The 16,973-nt window shown below is 32.7% G+C and overlaps 1 protein-coding gene across 11 annotated transcripts in view; it reads left to right on the top strand.

The window, feature by feature from the left end:
• The window catches only part of LOC118261899 (four and a half LIM domains protein 2), a 193,114-nt gene that overhangs the window by 166,143 nt on the left and 9,998 nt on the right, over positions 1 to 16,973 (top strand). For 10 of the 11 annotated variants that reach the window (XM_050701496.1, XM_035572925.2, XM_050701492.1 and 7 more), the window contains one exon: positions 1,657 to 1,831. In XM_050701496.1, the coding sequence (XP_050557453.1) occupies positions 1,657 to 1,831 (175 nt within the window). Of the gene's footprint in view, positions 1 to 1,656; positions 1,832 to 10,373; positions 10,723 to 16,973 lie in introns of those variants that run through there. The other variant, XM_035572927.2, reaches the window with a different exon arrangement.

Here is a 16,973-nt window from a genome sequence, read left to right as displayed (position 1 = left end):
TAGACAATGTCAAGTAGTGGATGATAAATTAGAACCCCTTGATGCTATTTATTGCGGCAGTCAAGAACACATTAGCGCTTTGTTTACTTACGACGAGCGCCCACCGGCAATATTGTTAGCATTACATCCAACTGTTTGCCGCGGTGGACGAGACTCTAACAAATTGACGATCGCTTACAGAAAACAAATCGCGCGTTAGCACAAACTAAACTATTTCTGGGTCGGATACAGTGTTCTGATGTTTTCGTTTAGCGCCAACCTTGAAAACTTTGGGTGGATCCGTCAGACGATTCTTTTAAGATTTACGCGATCCAAGAAGCTCTAAGAGTTTCGTAATCGGCCAAAATAAACATTCATATTTTATTGACATTACGACATTCAGTTTTAAATGTACGTTCTGTCGGTCCTCGCACCGCCGCCAGGAATAGAATCCAGAATGAGGAGAGATTTATTTTGAAACTTGAACTAAACACGTCAAATGCAACGTGAGAGAATGTATTTGAGTTTTTCATTTAACACGAAAGCTTTGACCCGCTACATGGAGATATTTGCGGCGCATGAACTAAGGTTTTAGGTTAAGCTCGTTGTTTGGTCAGTGAACTTGATAAGTAATAAATAGGATTGCAGTCGAGTGTTTATATGAAATGGAAAATGTATGTTTATGAATCATGGACCGAAATAGCTTTGTGTACGGTGGCTGGTATTTCCAGCAATTGAGATGTGGGCTTTGTTATGCAATTTAGGAGCAAATCTTAGGAATGACAACTGAAGTTAATGTTCTCCGTATAAGTAAGTTCTCTGTTACAATTGATTGTTCTCGTTAATCTACCGGCAAGTTGAAGTTAATAATTACCGCCCACGCTTAGTAGTCAACATCTGTCGTAGGATCAGTCGTTTTTTGCGCACAATTTGTTGGTTTTTCCATCTCATTGAAGAAGATCTGATGTAAGGACCCCTGATTAATGTGTTCCACGTCGGATTTGAACATATTAATTATTGTTTTCGTGTTCGAAGCGATATATTTTTTTTCTAAATCACGCCTTTATTTAAATTCAATTCTGTCATAGCTATTCATAGTGTTTTTTAAATATTTATCGTGAGTCTCACCATTATTTTAGTTTGTTCGGTGTCACTTATTTAAATTGAATAACAATGTATATGTTAATATTTGGACGGCGTCGTCAAAATAACAATAGCGAGTTTACATCAGATTAAAGTATTTATAAAGCTTAGTAAATTGTCTTTGGGGGCTTTTGGAATAGAACAATGTTTGTTGTTGTCATCTTAGAACGTAATTTGTCACGGGTCCTTTGAATTTATTATGACAAAGTCGATGTTAAAGACTGTAAACCTTTATATTTATTTACTCTTTAAGATATTGGCTTCTCAGACACGGTGCGACTCCAAAGCAATAGACAGAGATATGAAATATGGGAATCTCTATCCCGTTAGACCTAATAAGGACCATAATTTTTGTGTAAAATAATGTATGGATTAACATTAGCAAGTACTCTATTAGGCAGACTATAGTTCACACTAGCGATCTTCGCGGTAAAATTATGCGTGATAGTCCTCATTGGGAAAATATTACATACTCTTTTACTTCTGCCCCTACATCATTAAACCCCTAACTTATACTCAATTCTTCTTCCCCAGGACCTGTCGTACAAAGACAAGCACTGGCATGAGGCTTGCTTCCTCTGCGCCAAGTGCCGCGTCTCGCTGGTAGACAAGCAGTTCGGCTCCAAGCTCGACAAGATCTACTGCGGCAACTGCTACGATGCCCAGTTCGCCAGCCGTTGCGATGGCTGCGGCGAGGTGTTCCGTGCTGGTAAGTACTGATTTTGAAGTGTTTTGGAGTAAGGACCAGATTTGGTCCTAAGGTACGGGAAAGGGTTGATGTTTGAAGAAGATGTAGGTGCGTTTGGGAAGTTTAGTGATTATGATAATGACATTTAGGTATTCAAAATTTGAAGCAAGATATTTTAATGAATCTGGCATTCCATAACTTCTATTCTGAGAAGAAATTCCAAAACACAGTCAGTTCGCGAAAAGTCTTACTGTTTAACATTAAGTGCCTATGGAATTTAAGCACTTTTGATTACTAAATGACACCATGTATAGTTTAGTAAATGAGTGCTAAATATGTGACTAATTATTCCAAGACTTAAAAAGCCGTATATATTTTACGATGTGCAACTGACATTCGACCTTAAGGTTGTAGAGCAATTTTATAGCCGACCGTATAATTTGAAATTATGCATAGAGTTTAAAATGTATAATTATACAACAGATGTTGTCTGTTTTGATTAGTCGTTAAACGTTAAAAGAAACATTGTAATTATATTAATTTCATCTTAATTAATTAATGTGAAAGTTCGTATACGAGTAGATTTATTTCTGTTTCAAACATTTACTTTTGATAAAATATCAAATGATTTGACATACAGATATAATCCATTTAAACCACAATACTTTTCAAAGACTAGCATAGTTATTTTTTTATGTATGTAGATACCATAAATATTTCACTTGACGTCAAACCCTGGTCTTTTTATACGGGAGCTATAATAACATAATTTACACGATACGTATATTGATATATCGCTTAATAAGGTGCAACATATCCTTTATAATATATTTTATAGCTAATCACACATAACTTACGAGCCGACCAACACTATGATACACACTGGAGCCGTGTGTGGCAAGCTTTAGATTTTTTTCTTTTTAATTCGCCGAGTGATTTTACCGCTGGCCATCTGGCAGATACCATTTGTTGTTCTTTTTTTAAAAGCTTCGTAATGTAACGTTTTGTGTAATGTTATACAATAGTATAAAAATAAGATTGACATAATTATTGCGATAAATCAAAATTGAATTTTTATTCAGTAGCTAAATTAACCATTAAAAATGATTAAGCAACATCTTTTCATTTAATGGTTACTTAAAGCAATAGTTTTCGATACAAAATCTTTGCTAAGGAGTAGTTTAAGCAATCATTAAATATCTGAGTTCGGCAATGAGTCTTATATCATAATTTTAGTAACTAGAATATATCTTTTCTATTTTTCAACTTAGTAACTAAGAACACACTACTTACAAAAACAGTCGAATAACACACCAATTAAAACAAATAATTTAAAAAAAGACATAAAATTAATAATCTCTGCCATCCATAAATCAGTAAATCTTACCACCAGTATAGTTTACAAGTTCAAGTTGTGAGCAGAGACCATAGAAGGCTCGTCATTACCCGCCCCTGTTATGGCAGTGTAAGGTAAAGCTAAAGATAAAAAAATAACATCCACTGCCAATGCCACAACCTCGGAACGCTTCCATGTTCATAAGTGGAAATGAAATTTTCGAATTTCAAAATGGCCGCTGAAGTTCGCGCTATTTTTAAAAGTTGATTTTTTTTTTTGGAACATCTGTTCGTGTGCTTTTTGGCTGTTGGCTGTTGTGATTTTGTTTGGTTACCTTGTTGTATCTGTGGAGGTACACAAAAATTTTTTTTTTCAATTTTCTTTAGTGATTTAGGAATAGTCTCAAATCTTTTTACGATAAAAACGAAAAACTAAGAGTTTGCATTAACGTAATAATAATTCTGATTTTGTATTGACCAAAAACCTACTTTGTCTTCACTTACAAACAGTAACGACTCTTATTGAAAAACCCCAGAGATTTTCAATTCAATCTTAAAAGAAACACACGATCATTTGACTTCCTTACAAAGCAAACACATAATAAGCCGCATCTAATCTCAAAATTACCCATTCATTACAACGAAAACAAGTTGTAAATTGAAAGGTTACAAGGCAATTACTAGCGAAGTCCGAACCACATTACATGGTAATGAGACCATACAAAAACCGCGTACGGATTCCCCTATTAGGGAAGAGGGCGCCAATCTTCTACCATGATTAATATTACTAACTGTTATAAATAACAGTGATTTGATACATTCCAGGAAAATAACAAAATAACAGTCAGTTTGTACCTACTGACATTTTTGTTGCGTTTCCTAGTATTTGAAAGATGACACAGCTGAATCATTTGATCATTACGACTTCACCAAATAATAATACTGTACCAAATCTTAATGCTTTTAAGAATCTTTTGAAATCAATCGATTTACACACTTATAGTTAGAGCAATAAAGATTAAATTGTTTTAGAAAATCGCAAGAGCTTCTGTATTGGTCTCAATATTTCGGTCATTGCAGAAAATCCGCTACTGTAATGAAATATTGACCTCAAAATATGTAGAACAGATCTAAATTACATCCAATCTCTCTAAGTACCATTATGATTAATATAAAATCGTAGTGAAGTGAAAATTAATAACATCCTTAGCACTAACGGCACTGTAATGAGGTACAAGTGAGTTTTTTGCACAAAATTAATGTACAATGACTCCCACACTGTTCCTAAATAACGATGACGCGATACTCAAGTATCGGATGGTATTCGTGTAGTAGGTGACTTAAATACGGTAATGATTTTCGGTACTTACTACCTACTGTTATAATATTTGAACATGTTATTTTTTTTGAGACACTACATTTTAAACTGTATTTTATTTCTTTCTAAATGCTAATGTCCTACTTGTTAACATCATTTCTTTTTTGTTTTGCAATAAACTTTCAAATAATGAAGTAATGGTTCCTTTTACTTCGTCTTTATCAAATCGAAATTGATTTACAGTTATTCTGTTATCTAAACGATTGCATAGGTTAAAAACAAATTCCGAATTCGAAATTTGACACATCACTTTTTCATAAACAGCCACAGAAAAAATAAGGAGCATTCCACCAAAAAAGAAGGTGAAATATAAAACGCGTTTTACTAAAAACACACACACACACAGGTATACATTGTATAAGTATCTATGTATATGTATACGAGCGAGATGACATCATTCATTATGTCAGAGAGTCAATCAAGTACCAAGTCCTCTGAGGAACCTTGATATACAGCTTCTTATGGCCAGTCAACGATCGGATAGTTGTCCGAAGTAGGTACAGATTGTATTACTCGTAACGTTGCCAGTTAACCGCAACTTAGCTATGGCTTCCGATTCCATAGACGAGATGATTCAAATTACCCTATAGATATTTATTGCTGAATAATTGTTAGTGAATGAATAAAAATAAAAGATATATAAACCGTTTTTCCGAATCTCTCTAGGATGTGGTACCGTTATAATATAACGGTTCATTAAAAGTGGTCGTTTATTGTAATTTGTAATTAGAATGTTATATCCTGACTTTCGTTGCTCAAAAGGTTTTATAACATATAGGGTGATTTGCTGTTCAGTTATTGTGATAAAAATAAAACGAATGAGTATACAAACAAAGTTTCTTTGGGAAAGTTGTTTGTAATAATGAGTACAATCACGTGTTTAAATATCGGTCACTAATTACCGGTACCGGACCAGTATACGTAGTGGTAACAATATGGTTATCGGTACGGGACAATCAAAGGATTTCACTACTGTTAAAAATATTAACATAAAAAATCTAAATACTATAGTACCTAAGCCCATTGGAATTGACAAATCGTCTTGAGAAAATGATTAACGTGTCCATAAAAATGACGAGGTGACATAGATTAATCAATAATACTTAATTTTGGTTTAATCCTAACTAATCCTTGTTAACGTGGACAGCCACAGCTTAGTGCAAGCGGAGATGGATAAGCCAATGAAATGACAGTATTATGACCTCATTCATCTTCGTAATTGGTCAGATATTTGATCACCACTACTTCTTTTTTAAATTTGTACAAATATGATACAACTTCAGGAGTATTTTTTTATTTCATTGGACAGATCTATTTTTGGCAATGAAACATAACGTTATGCAATAACAAATGCCAAGTAGGTATCTAGGTGATTTCAGTAAAGTTCTTCATTCATATAAAAATATCTGTAATATATTTTCGTCCATGACTATTACAAATAGCTTGTCTAAGTAATCAAAACAAAATACTTATAAATTATTCATATATAATAAAAGGCGCCTGTCCACAAATCCATTTTAATTTCTCCGAACACATAAATTAAAATAGAAAAAAAAACTGTTAATTATTTATAATGTAAACAGATAGACACATCACTGCCCACATTGCTTCTTGAATTGAATAAAAAATATAGACTATTTGTCATTTGTCTATGTCTAGTCTAATCCAAGTCTGATGCTTATTGTTCGCTGCGATCATACCTATTTTTTTAATTAATTTTAAATGTTAAGATACTAGATTTAATAAATAAAACTTCTTTTAAAAAACTATACATAATATATCGAAAATTCGATTATTACTAGAGGAGAAACAGTTGTGACGTTTGCATGACATATAAATATAGAGTCAAAATCAAAGCATTTATTTTAATTAATCCTTAATTAGGCACTTTTGAAACGTCAAATTGAATTGTCCATCAGTGAAGCTAAGTGCTCGTTCCAAAGTGTAGCTTCGAATGAAGAAGAACGAGCAAGAAACTCCATTCGTTTCAGATAGAACATAAGACCCGAATACTTTCAATATGTGTTCCTATTTTAAAGTATTTTTTCTAATATCTGTAATTGATAGTACTATAGATAAGTCTTAACTCTTCATCTATATTTTATAACTACAGATGACACTAACTAAAGGCTGAGTCACACACGTGTGGGCGGAAAACATACGATTTTCTTAATGACAAAATAACATCTATAATGATCCGAATATATCACTAAAACATAGTATAAACATGCTCATCGAGCTACACCAGACTGTCATATTCAATATTCAACTTAATCAACTAAAAGTAAGGTTGAAAATTCTTTCAATAATTTTGACAAATTGGGATAGCTTGTAATGCTGTCTGGTCGTTTACTATGGGAACTGAACGACCTTGCCATAAGCCCTTATAAGTAAAATTGAGTGTGAATCATCGAAATCGGGTGTTAATTTTAAAAACTCTTATTTAATTTAATGGAAATAGTTCTCAGAAGGTCGTGTTTGCATGTACAGCTGTCGTATTTTATCTGAAGTGACTCTTGTGGCTGATTAATTGGTACAAGACATTAAGATAGCAATAGTAACTGAGTAATGATATTATATGATATGCTTTTCTTAAGACAAAAACGCGGTTAAATGGATCCAGTTGAAACTCCTAAAATAAACAAACCAGAGAGTTTTTCATGTGTTATTTTTAATCATATTTCATTGGAAGTCATTATGATAAAAATGACCAAAACAATTGATGTTGTAATAATCATGTTATATTATCATGTTATAATATTTTCGACAATGTTTACTTATTACATACTTACTAATAAAAACAACAAAGCAACTTATAGAATTCAAATGACTTCCAAAATTCAAAATAACATTCCATTTTCAAACCACCGTCGTCCCATGTACACAGATATTTACAATGTTAATTATATGACAGCTGTCAAATTAGGATGTATATTTGATAATGTAATAGCTCTATTGTATTTATTAAAAAGTATAAAGACGCCGAAAAATTTATTCACGGAAGTCATAAAGAAATTATACATAAGTACTATCAGTGAATACAAGACTAACGGCCGCATTCAGAGACATTTAATGATTATTTAAATATTCCTTAGTAACAATTTTCTACCGAAAAAAAATGCTAAGGAGTGGGTTAAATAACCATTAAATGTTTCTGAGTATGACAGTAAGTGTACAGTCATCTTTTTTCTATACAAATTGCAGTTGTGGACAAGGTTCGACATAAATTATGATAACAAGTGACACTTTATCATAATCGTATTATGATTGCAAGTGTTAGTTGACCTTAGAGTTGCTTACTAAAGGACAAAACATGTTTTTAATCACAAAAGAGAATAATTTTCTTACTAGTGCCAATATAAGTTTTTAAACTGACATGGTCACTAACTATCCCGTCTCTAGTTCTAATGACAGTGCCAATACTTAAATAATGTAGTTAAAACTACTGCCTCGTTGGTCGAGTGGTTACCAGTGCGACTGCCGGACAAGGGGTCTCGGCTCCGATTCTAGGGTCGGGCAAAGTATTACTGGACTCTTTTCGGTTTTTCTAAAATTTCTTAGTAGTAGCACGGAGTCTGGAATTCTGCCCAGTATATGGCAATAGGCTCACCCCCTATTATAAAACAAATGGTGAAAAGTTTTTACACTGAAATATAAACATTGATTAACTATCCAAAAACTAAAGGTAAACCTAGATATGTACCCAATATTACACTATGTTACACAAATTTCAAAACGGTACTAATAATATAAACACCTTAAAAACATCAATCAAAACTTTATCACATACGCAATAGGGATCAATTCAGCACACACTTCTAACACACAACGGTAAATTTTAATTTGGTAAACATCATCCCAATAAAACAGTTTTGAATTATTTAATATTAGTCATAAATGTCCGGCGCAGATTACATCAACCATTTCGAAGATATATGGCGTCAAATCATCATTAATTGACTTGATTTGATTTATTTTTACAACGATGACAACATGGCCGTGTCTTTTAAAATCTTTGTGTGTAGTTCTGAATAAGATTAGTTTAATTTTAATTACTTATTTATATGTTAACGTGCTGATCAAAGTAATGACGTTTTATTAAAACTTTAATGATAGAGTGTAGAGTTTAGTACATACTTAGTTAATAGATGTGATGTGATGTTAAATCTTTATATATAAACATTAATTGCTGTTCGTTAGTCTCACTAAAACTCGAGAACGGCTGGACCGATTTGACAAATGTTGGCCGTGAATTATTTATGAAGTCCAGGGAAGGTTTAAAAAGTGAGAAAAAAAATGATGGAACGAAGTTTCTAGGGCCAGTTAGTGGCCAAAAATTCAAGATTATTACTAAAACTTCTTAAACATGAGATTTGTGATATTAAACACACAAACAACAATCAAGTTTTATACAGTTAAGTATAGCATAACATATAAATAACATAACATAACATAACAGATCAAGGAATAAAAACACGATACATGTTGCACCTATAATACCTTTAGACTCGTCAATCAAAACAATTGTGCAGCAACCTTTTAGTACCCATTTAAGTGCAGTAAATAAGCTTTACAAATTGATCGTAGGCTGCAATGCCAGCACTAGGTCTTAGGAACAATAAAATCTTAAATTAACATTGGAAATCTCAAGAACATCTCGGCGCAAGATGGCGCCGTAACAGTGAAGTGAAACATATGGCAACTGTTTGTGGAAATGTGACGAGTTCTAGGTAGTTACCTACCTAAAGACTCATACATTCAGTTGAATGTATGAGTCTTTGTTTATGAGGTTAGGGAGTAAGATGTATAGGAACTGCCGAACTGCTTAAGTTTGTTGTAGGTGCAAATAGATTTAAATGTCTTTTATCTTATTTTTTTACCGACAGACAGACATGTTTAATATTATTGTACTTGATTTGACGTTCAAAAGTGCTTTCCTGGTCTATCTGTCTATGACTTAGGACACAATGCTAAAATTTTAATAGCATAGTTTTCCAAATAGGTATCGTGTATTTTCTTTTGCTCTATCTCAATTTACTTATACTTAGGTATGAGTATTTTCGGACTTATCTCTCAGAGAAAATATTATTCTTTTCATTGTTAATTCGATGTTTTTCCGAGAACCTGACAAAAATAAATCTCTTATGAATTAAATTATCTATAAAACATACAACCTATATTCAGAATATCAAAACTAAAATAATTTTCTGTTAAAATCTACATTTTCTAAAGAGAAAATAAAAACGTTTGCTCTACTATAGATATATAACCACCTAATAAAACTCCATTGCCACTCGGACACTCATTTAGTTTGGAACAAAGAGCTACTAATTACTTAGTTTATGGATATCCGAGTTAGAAACGTGATATCAGTTAACTGTAACACGTGCATTTAACCTTATCAGTTGCATACATGCACCATTCATAAAGAAACCTTTGTTTTTAAATGCAATACTTGTTAAGCACATTACTGATATATTGAGTATTTTTGACGGTAAATTACTTTAGATTTTATTCTTTTTTTCGTTGGGATTCGTACACAAAAAGTGTCATGTGGGTTGTTATTAATATGTATTATAATCTCTGATATTATCTATCGAACCATTATGTTACGTAAAGTCTCACAAAAACTACACTATTGTAAACTATTGTACCACCGGCATCTTCATACGAAGCTATTGGAACAATTAGTACAACGACGTACTTCCTCATAACATAACAGACAAGATACATCTCTGAAGGGAATCCGAATCATCTCTTATCGCGTCCAATCAATTAAGTTAATCGACAGCCTACATCGTGCCTACACCGGCTCGCGCCCTCGCTGTAGTCCGTCAAACCGCTCAGTACCGCACCGCGAGCCGCGAAGCCTACACACGCGCGTATCCGAACGGGACAAACGTCAAACTTGGCGCGCTTTTTTAATTTTATTTTTTTTAATTGTCACTCAAACTAAGTTACAACTTTATACAGCCAAAAATGTCAGCTGACGTGTTGAGTGAAGATCTTAAATCTCGTCTACATTTAACAACAAAAACAGTTGGACAAGAAAGGATACGGCGGGCACGGGAAAATAATGAAGATGTCGCGATACTGTCTATGTTCCTTCCAAATGCAACTGCTGAGAGAGAAAATAAGAAGTTTTGTTGTGCGTTAAGAGATCAGTGCCTTCTTGGTGATGCGAGGAAAACAATTGCAGGTGTTTATATTTTTTTTCTTTGCTTTTTGGAGTATAGCGGATTATAATAATGCCTCAGACGATGAAGATTATCTTGATGTCTGCATTAGTTGACGTGTTTGTTTATATTAACTTTAATCTTACGGAAGAACGTTTCAAGATCAATGCATATTGTTTTTATCTGATAATATAAACAGTAATTAAAACAAAACTAGATGGTAATCTAGAGTAGAAATGTCCATGAATAAATAATTACGAAAGCTACACTTTCTACTAAACTGGTTTTCTCAATTAAAACAGGTTTAAAGCGCTATGGCTGTCTAGCCTGACGTCCTACTGAGCCTAGATTCTAGAAACGTTTACTTAGTAATTAAATATCTGCGCCATACATCTATAAAACGTAGCAGAGCTCACGAAACCGCACCTCGACTTCCATTTTCAAATGTTTTAAAAACAAAAACGGTACACAGATTACAAAACATAACCAACCGGTATCTCTACATTTTGTTTGAAAACTTTTATATTCAAAATACGCGTCTCGTCTTTTCTTAAAAAACTTATCAACTAGCAATCACAATGATGCATTTAAATAAATATCTACCATGGCATGAATGTTAAAACTTAAAGATTTTATCTGTGTCGTCAACCCAGTTGTAAAAAGAGCTCGTAAAACCGCTGTCAAAATTTTTCTACGAAATTACTTTAACAATGTCGCGTATATAAGCAATCTTTTTGATTGCGAACTCCGCAAATGGTTTTGCCTAGACAGACATGTTTTCAGTCCAATCCGACAAAACAATTTGTAACTGTAATAACTTGCTATTATTACTGAAACTTTAGCTATTTTCTTGTTCGCCTCGTTCCCCGAACGTGCATTACTTTACTAAAAATGTCTCTACATGATTCCGATAACCGATTTATTTAGTCTCCTTGTATATTCCAAAAATGGCCTAAAACAGTTAAACCTTTACTTTTATTACTCTTCTACTTAAGGCAAAAATCTTTTATTCCGAATATTTGAATTAATTTACATTTTATTCATAAGTCCTTAATTCTAAATCCCATAACCGTTAGTTCATTCATTCATTCATTAATTGAACAATGAACGACTTTTATCTTTTCATTCAATTAATCTTGTCATTAAATGGAGGTCAGGTCTTAATTCATTTAGGTGCTCGTCCGTATATTTATTAAGTAAATGTACCTAAATGTAATGGTAAACTTATTTGTACATGTTTCATGTGTTTGTAAAATAGATGTGTAGTGTGTACTTAAATAATTAGCGACTACTACCACGGTGTGTGTTTCATCGTAATTTTAATTGGTATATAACACACAACACACATACCTGTTAGGAGCTGATTAATAATGTTTATTTTATACAGTATCTGCTTGCTTGTTACCATTTTGTATAAATATCGAAAAACTTGTCAAAATGTGTGTGAAACCAAATTTTGAGCTATTAGTAATAGTGCGGCTTTTATAACCCTAAAAATGTAATAAATTACATCATAAAAAGAATCCAAACAGTTCCGAAGGCGTGAATTTTAAATATTTATCTTTGTCCAATGCTGCCATTACCTTTTTAGTTACTTTTCTTTAGCCGCCATATTTGTTCCTCGTTGGCGGGAAAACTTCTTTTTAATTTATGTTTACACGGTCAGTTAATGTTAATTTGCGGCCAGTATTCAACCTTCACCCTAATTTGTATTCCAATTATGATTTGCCTTTTTAAAGATGTGTATTACGTTGCGTAAACATTTTATGGTACAACAGAATAAATATTATACCATATTTGTATAAAACCTGTTTTTTATGTAAACGAAACTGTTTGGGTAGCATACGGTGACACTTCTACCTATTCGAATACTTAAGAAAACATGTTAACTGCCGCATTCAGAGACATTTAATGGTTACTTAAACTATTTCTTAGTAACGATTTTGTTCCGAAAACCATCGCTAAGGATTGACTCAAGTAACCATTAATTGACTCTGAGTACGGCGGTAAGTCTCAAATTACAGCTTTAAAAAATATAGAAGTCAAACATAACGTTATCTTTTTTCGAAATCAAAACTAACGGAAGGAGAGCTCTTACCACATCCGTACAAGTAATTATAGATTAAAAATCATCTCAAACTTTTACCATCCATCAGATAATTTTTACGACAGGTTATTTTTATATAGACATCAAAGTAGCGTTGGGAAATGAAATAAATATGCATACACTAATGTGGATCCGATATCGACCTCATTTAACTTTAGTATTCCATTGACCGGTAATAAATCACCACTTGAAAAAGTATGACGAAAGTTACTAAACAATTGTTTTATTTCTTTCAGATACACATTAAGATATCCTTAACATTAATTTGAAAACAATAGAGTAGGAAATGTATTTTGACAGGTTAGGAGAAACTGATAGCCATTTTTGCAATACAATAAAGTTGTTGAACATCAATCTTGCACAATATGGTTATACTATATTGCACAAATGCAACATGGGTCTGGTAATAAAATTAAAACTAATGTGTATACAAAAATGTCTCTTTGGGGAAGTTGTTTGTAATCATGAGTACAATCACGTTTTTAAATATCGTTCACTAATTACCAGTCACCCTATATAAAGTTGAAGAGTATGTTTATTCGAACGCGCTAATCTCAGGAACTACTAGTCCGATTTGTAAAATTATTTTTGTGTTGGATAGTCCATTAATCGAGGAAGGTTGTAAGCTAAAACATCGCGCTACGATCAATAGGCACTGAGTAGAGCAGTTGAAACCGCGAAAAATTACCTAGTAATTTAATAATGCAATGAAGTCGTTGACAATCAAGAACGTAATATTAAATGCATTATTATCTATATACTATTCAAAATGCACATTACCTACACACACATACACACATCTCTACAACGGAAAAACAAAAGCAAGTACCTAAATATGTCGGAAAAAATACAAATTGTCAGTACTTCGAGTACATATTTCCATTACAGAAAAACAACTGGAGTGAACTAAGTCGAGTTAAAGCGCTCGGAAATTTAAACGCCCCCGTATAATTCTGCAATATCCGCCTCGACTCGGAAAAATGTTATTCATTTTCATGTTTTCCTGAGTTACGTTAAAAAAATGGACTTTCTGTACCTATTGAAATTGTTTACGCAAATGAAGTTTTAAATACAGTCGGAGAGTAAGTAAATAAATATGAGGACGACATCTAGGAATTTGAGAAGCGTTTTTTTTTTCATTATGTATCTATTTTCTATCTATAAATCTTAAAAAAGTCCCATAACGCGTAGGTAACATAAAACAGGATTGCAATATAAACTTCGTTAGGCAAATACGAGCATATTACTTATTAAAAATGTTCCTGAAACACTTATACAAATGAAAAATTACCATCACACACGTACACGAAACAAGTGCTCCTTTACCGTCATTCGCCATGTTTTTTTATTCCACGCAGTTTTACGTTCGCTTTTCAAAAGGAAGGGAAACGGAACTCGAGTTTTTTTTTCTGCTTATCGCATAAAAGAGTCCTTCACACATTCCTCTTTGGTTGGCAATTTTAAAATGAAAATTCCGTAACTCCGACAGAATTGTATAAAAACGTTAATTACTTAATATTCTTACGACGGATTATTATTTTCTTTTATTATGGTAATGTCATTATAGAAATAGAGGACTTACGTCAGTAGTTATTGATCAAAAACCCGCCCACTTGTGCAATTATAATTTATTATATTTAAACTAAGCATGAGACATCGATATATTTCAATATGAATTTTATAATTTATAATACAGAATACTTGAAAATGACGATATTATTAACTTTAACAAGATCAAGGTAACCCACAGATACTATAAATCATATTTTATTGACAGCCAGTAAACGTGGGGTTTTGATTGTCAAGTTCAAATTTGGAAGTTGAAAACGCGCTATTTTAGGAATAATATAACATCATTCTGTGTTCCATATAAGAAATTTTATGTGTTTATTGAAATATTGGGTGGTAAAAACGGAAAATTTGAAAGTCATATCGTTTATCCCCCTTTTTATTGACATGGCTCTAGTTGACAGCTTTACAGCAACCTTAAACGACATTTCTAAAAAAATAGGGAGGCATTGAACTGAATTTTAATGACGTTATTAACTAGAATTAAGAAATGAGACGTAAAATCACGTTGCATAGATTTACATATTATTATCACAAGAATTACAAATACACATTAAGTTAGCGAGACTACTAAAATAAACGTGACAAAACAGCATCAATATCTTTTTTTCAAAATTGGACTACATTACGTGTCATAGACATCGTTCATAGACTCAGTAATGGCGGAATGACATTTACAAATAACAGACTAAACAGAGCTGTCATTTAATAAAAAAATATGATCATTGTTTCATTACGGAAGGCTATTACCTCAATAAAAACTACACTTTATTACATACCAATAATAATTTGTGTCAAAAAATGTAATAAAAGTACATTTATGGCTATAATAATATGACCTAAATGCTCAACGCTCGTAATAATTTGTCCAAACCATAATGACCGTAATGAACACGTTTTTATTTATTTAATTGTCCAAAATCGTATAAATAATGACACATTCGCATAGGTCAAGGGATTTTAATTGGATTTTATAGTTGTTTACGTAATTTTTTATTGTGTTTTTAAACGATTTTCGATCGTTCGAATTGAAGTTTATGAGAAATACATTGACTGTAATTGTTGCCTTATAAAGAAAGTTTTATTTTCATGTATTTACAAAAGGTGTTTAAAACAATTTACTACTAAGGTAGTAAGTAGGTAATATTCTATTACTGTAAAAATGGGACCAAATGTTCTTCTTTCTCTATCGCACATAGCAAGTACTAGAACGGGTTCTTATGTTAATTTATACAGCCTGTTTCCCAGTTCCGTACGACTGTTTATTTAGGTTAGAAAGACCTTAGCTGGCCCTTTGTATTTAATTACTAAACCATATTACAAGTTACAAGTTACGGCCTTACAATACACAATGCTTACAGCCTTACACACACACACACACACACACAAACACACACGAACGGTGAAAGAGGAAATGCTGGGAAATATAAATTCTATTTTCTTTTTACTTTATGGTGATGTTTTTCAGTATTTTTTCCCCGATGACATAAACGATGTTAAGACTCGAATGTATTTTAAGAATAAAATACTTTTTTCTTTGTATTTCTCAGTAAGAAAATACATGAAACAAACATTTAATTGACTTCCAAAACACCACAATCCTTCAACTCCCATTACCCCACTTTCATTCAACCTTAAGTCACAGTTCAAGGTACACAATTTCTCGATGCCAATTAAACTGACAAATGACGTCATAAAGCCACTGAAAACTCAAAAATATACCTTACAAACAGCAGTGTAAGGTCGTAAATAAGTTCTTGATATTGACAGTGATGCATTACAACTTTATATGGGTGTAGGAACAGATGGCGGATCACCATGACCTTCGGGCCCCTTATCTCGTACATTTTAACCTCATAAGTCACGTAAAAGACAACCGATGTCTATTAGACAAACCTCTATTTATTATTGATGTACACGTGCTGTATATTATGCTGGATAGACGCTAAATAACTAAAACAGAATAGAAAATAATATCATCCATATAAAACGAGGAAAATTACTGAAATAAAAAAAAAAAATATTAGACTGAAAAAAGAACTGTTTCTAATTTCTATTTAAACCTCCTTAGTGATAACTGACATCTGTCATTCTTATGTTCATAAAAAGAACAGTACCTATTACGTGTCGGAATGGATATTGAGTATGACAAACGTTATTGCTATAAATCAATCACTATTTTCTATCTGTATGCGGAAACAAGTGAGCGTGTGCGTAAAACATGGTACCCTTCAGTTTTATAGTGTGGCTCTGGCTACGTGGGGTAAACCTTGTTTACAACCAGTCAACCAGTCGAACCGTTAGGTTTACGACATCAAAGTTCAAGGGTGCTTTTAACTCCGTAATCATAGGGAATTCTAGAACAAGTTTCTTACCTAGGACAATTCAAAAATGTGTTTAGAGCAGATTACAAATGGAATGTATTTCGGTAAAATAATTATATTGAGACTTTTGTTTCAACAGTGGAACGAACGAAAATCAAATTGTAACGGTCACAATTTTTCCATTTTCCAACCTTCCAATCCTCTTATCGAGTTTGGCACGTGCGTGACATGTGCTCAGTACACACGCTCACACATGTGATTAATCAATTTAGGG

Source organism: Spodoptera frugiperda, chromosome 20 (assembly GCF_023101765.2).
Source record: "Spodoptera frugiperda isolate SF20-4 chromosome 20, AGI-APGP_CSIRO_Sfru_2.0, whole genome shotgun sequence".
NCBI classification, from domain to species: Eukaryota; Metazoa; Arthropoda; class Insecta; order Lepidoptera; family Noctuidae; genus Spodoptera; species Spodoptera frugiperda.
This window is presented reverse-complemented; position numbering and strand designations above follow the sequence as displayed.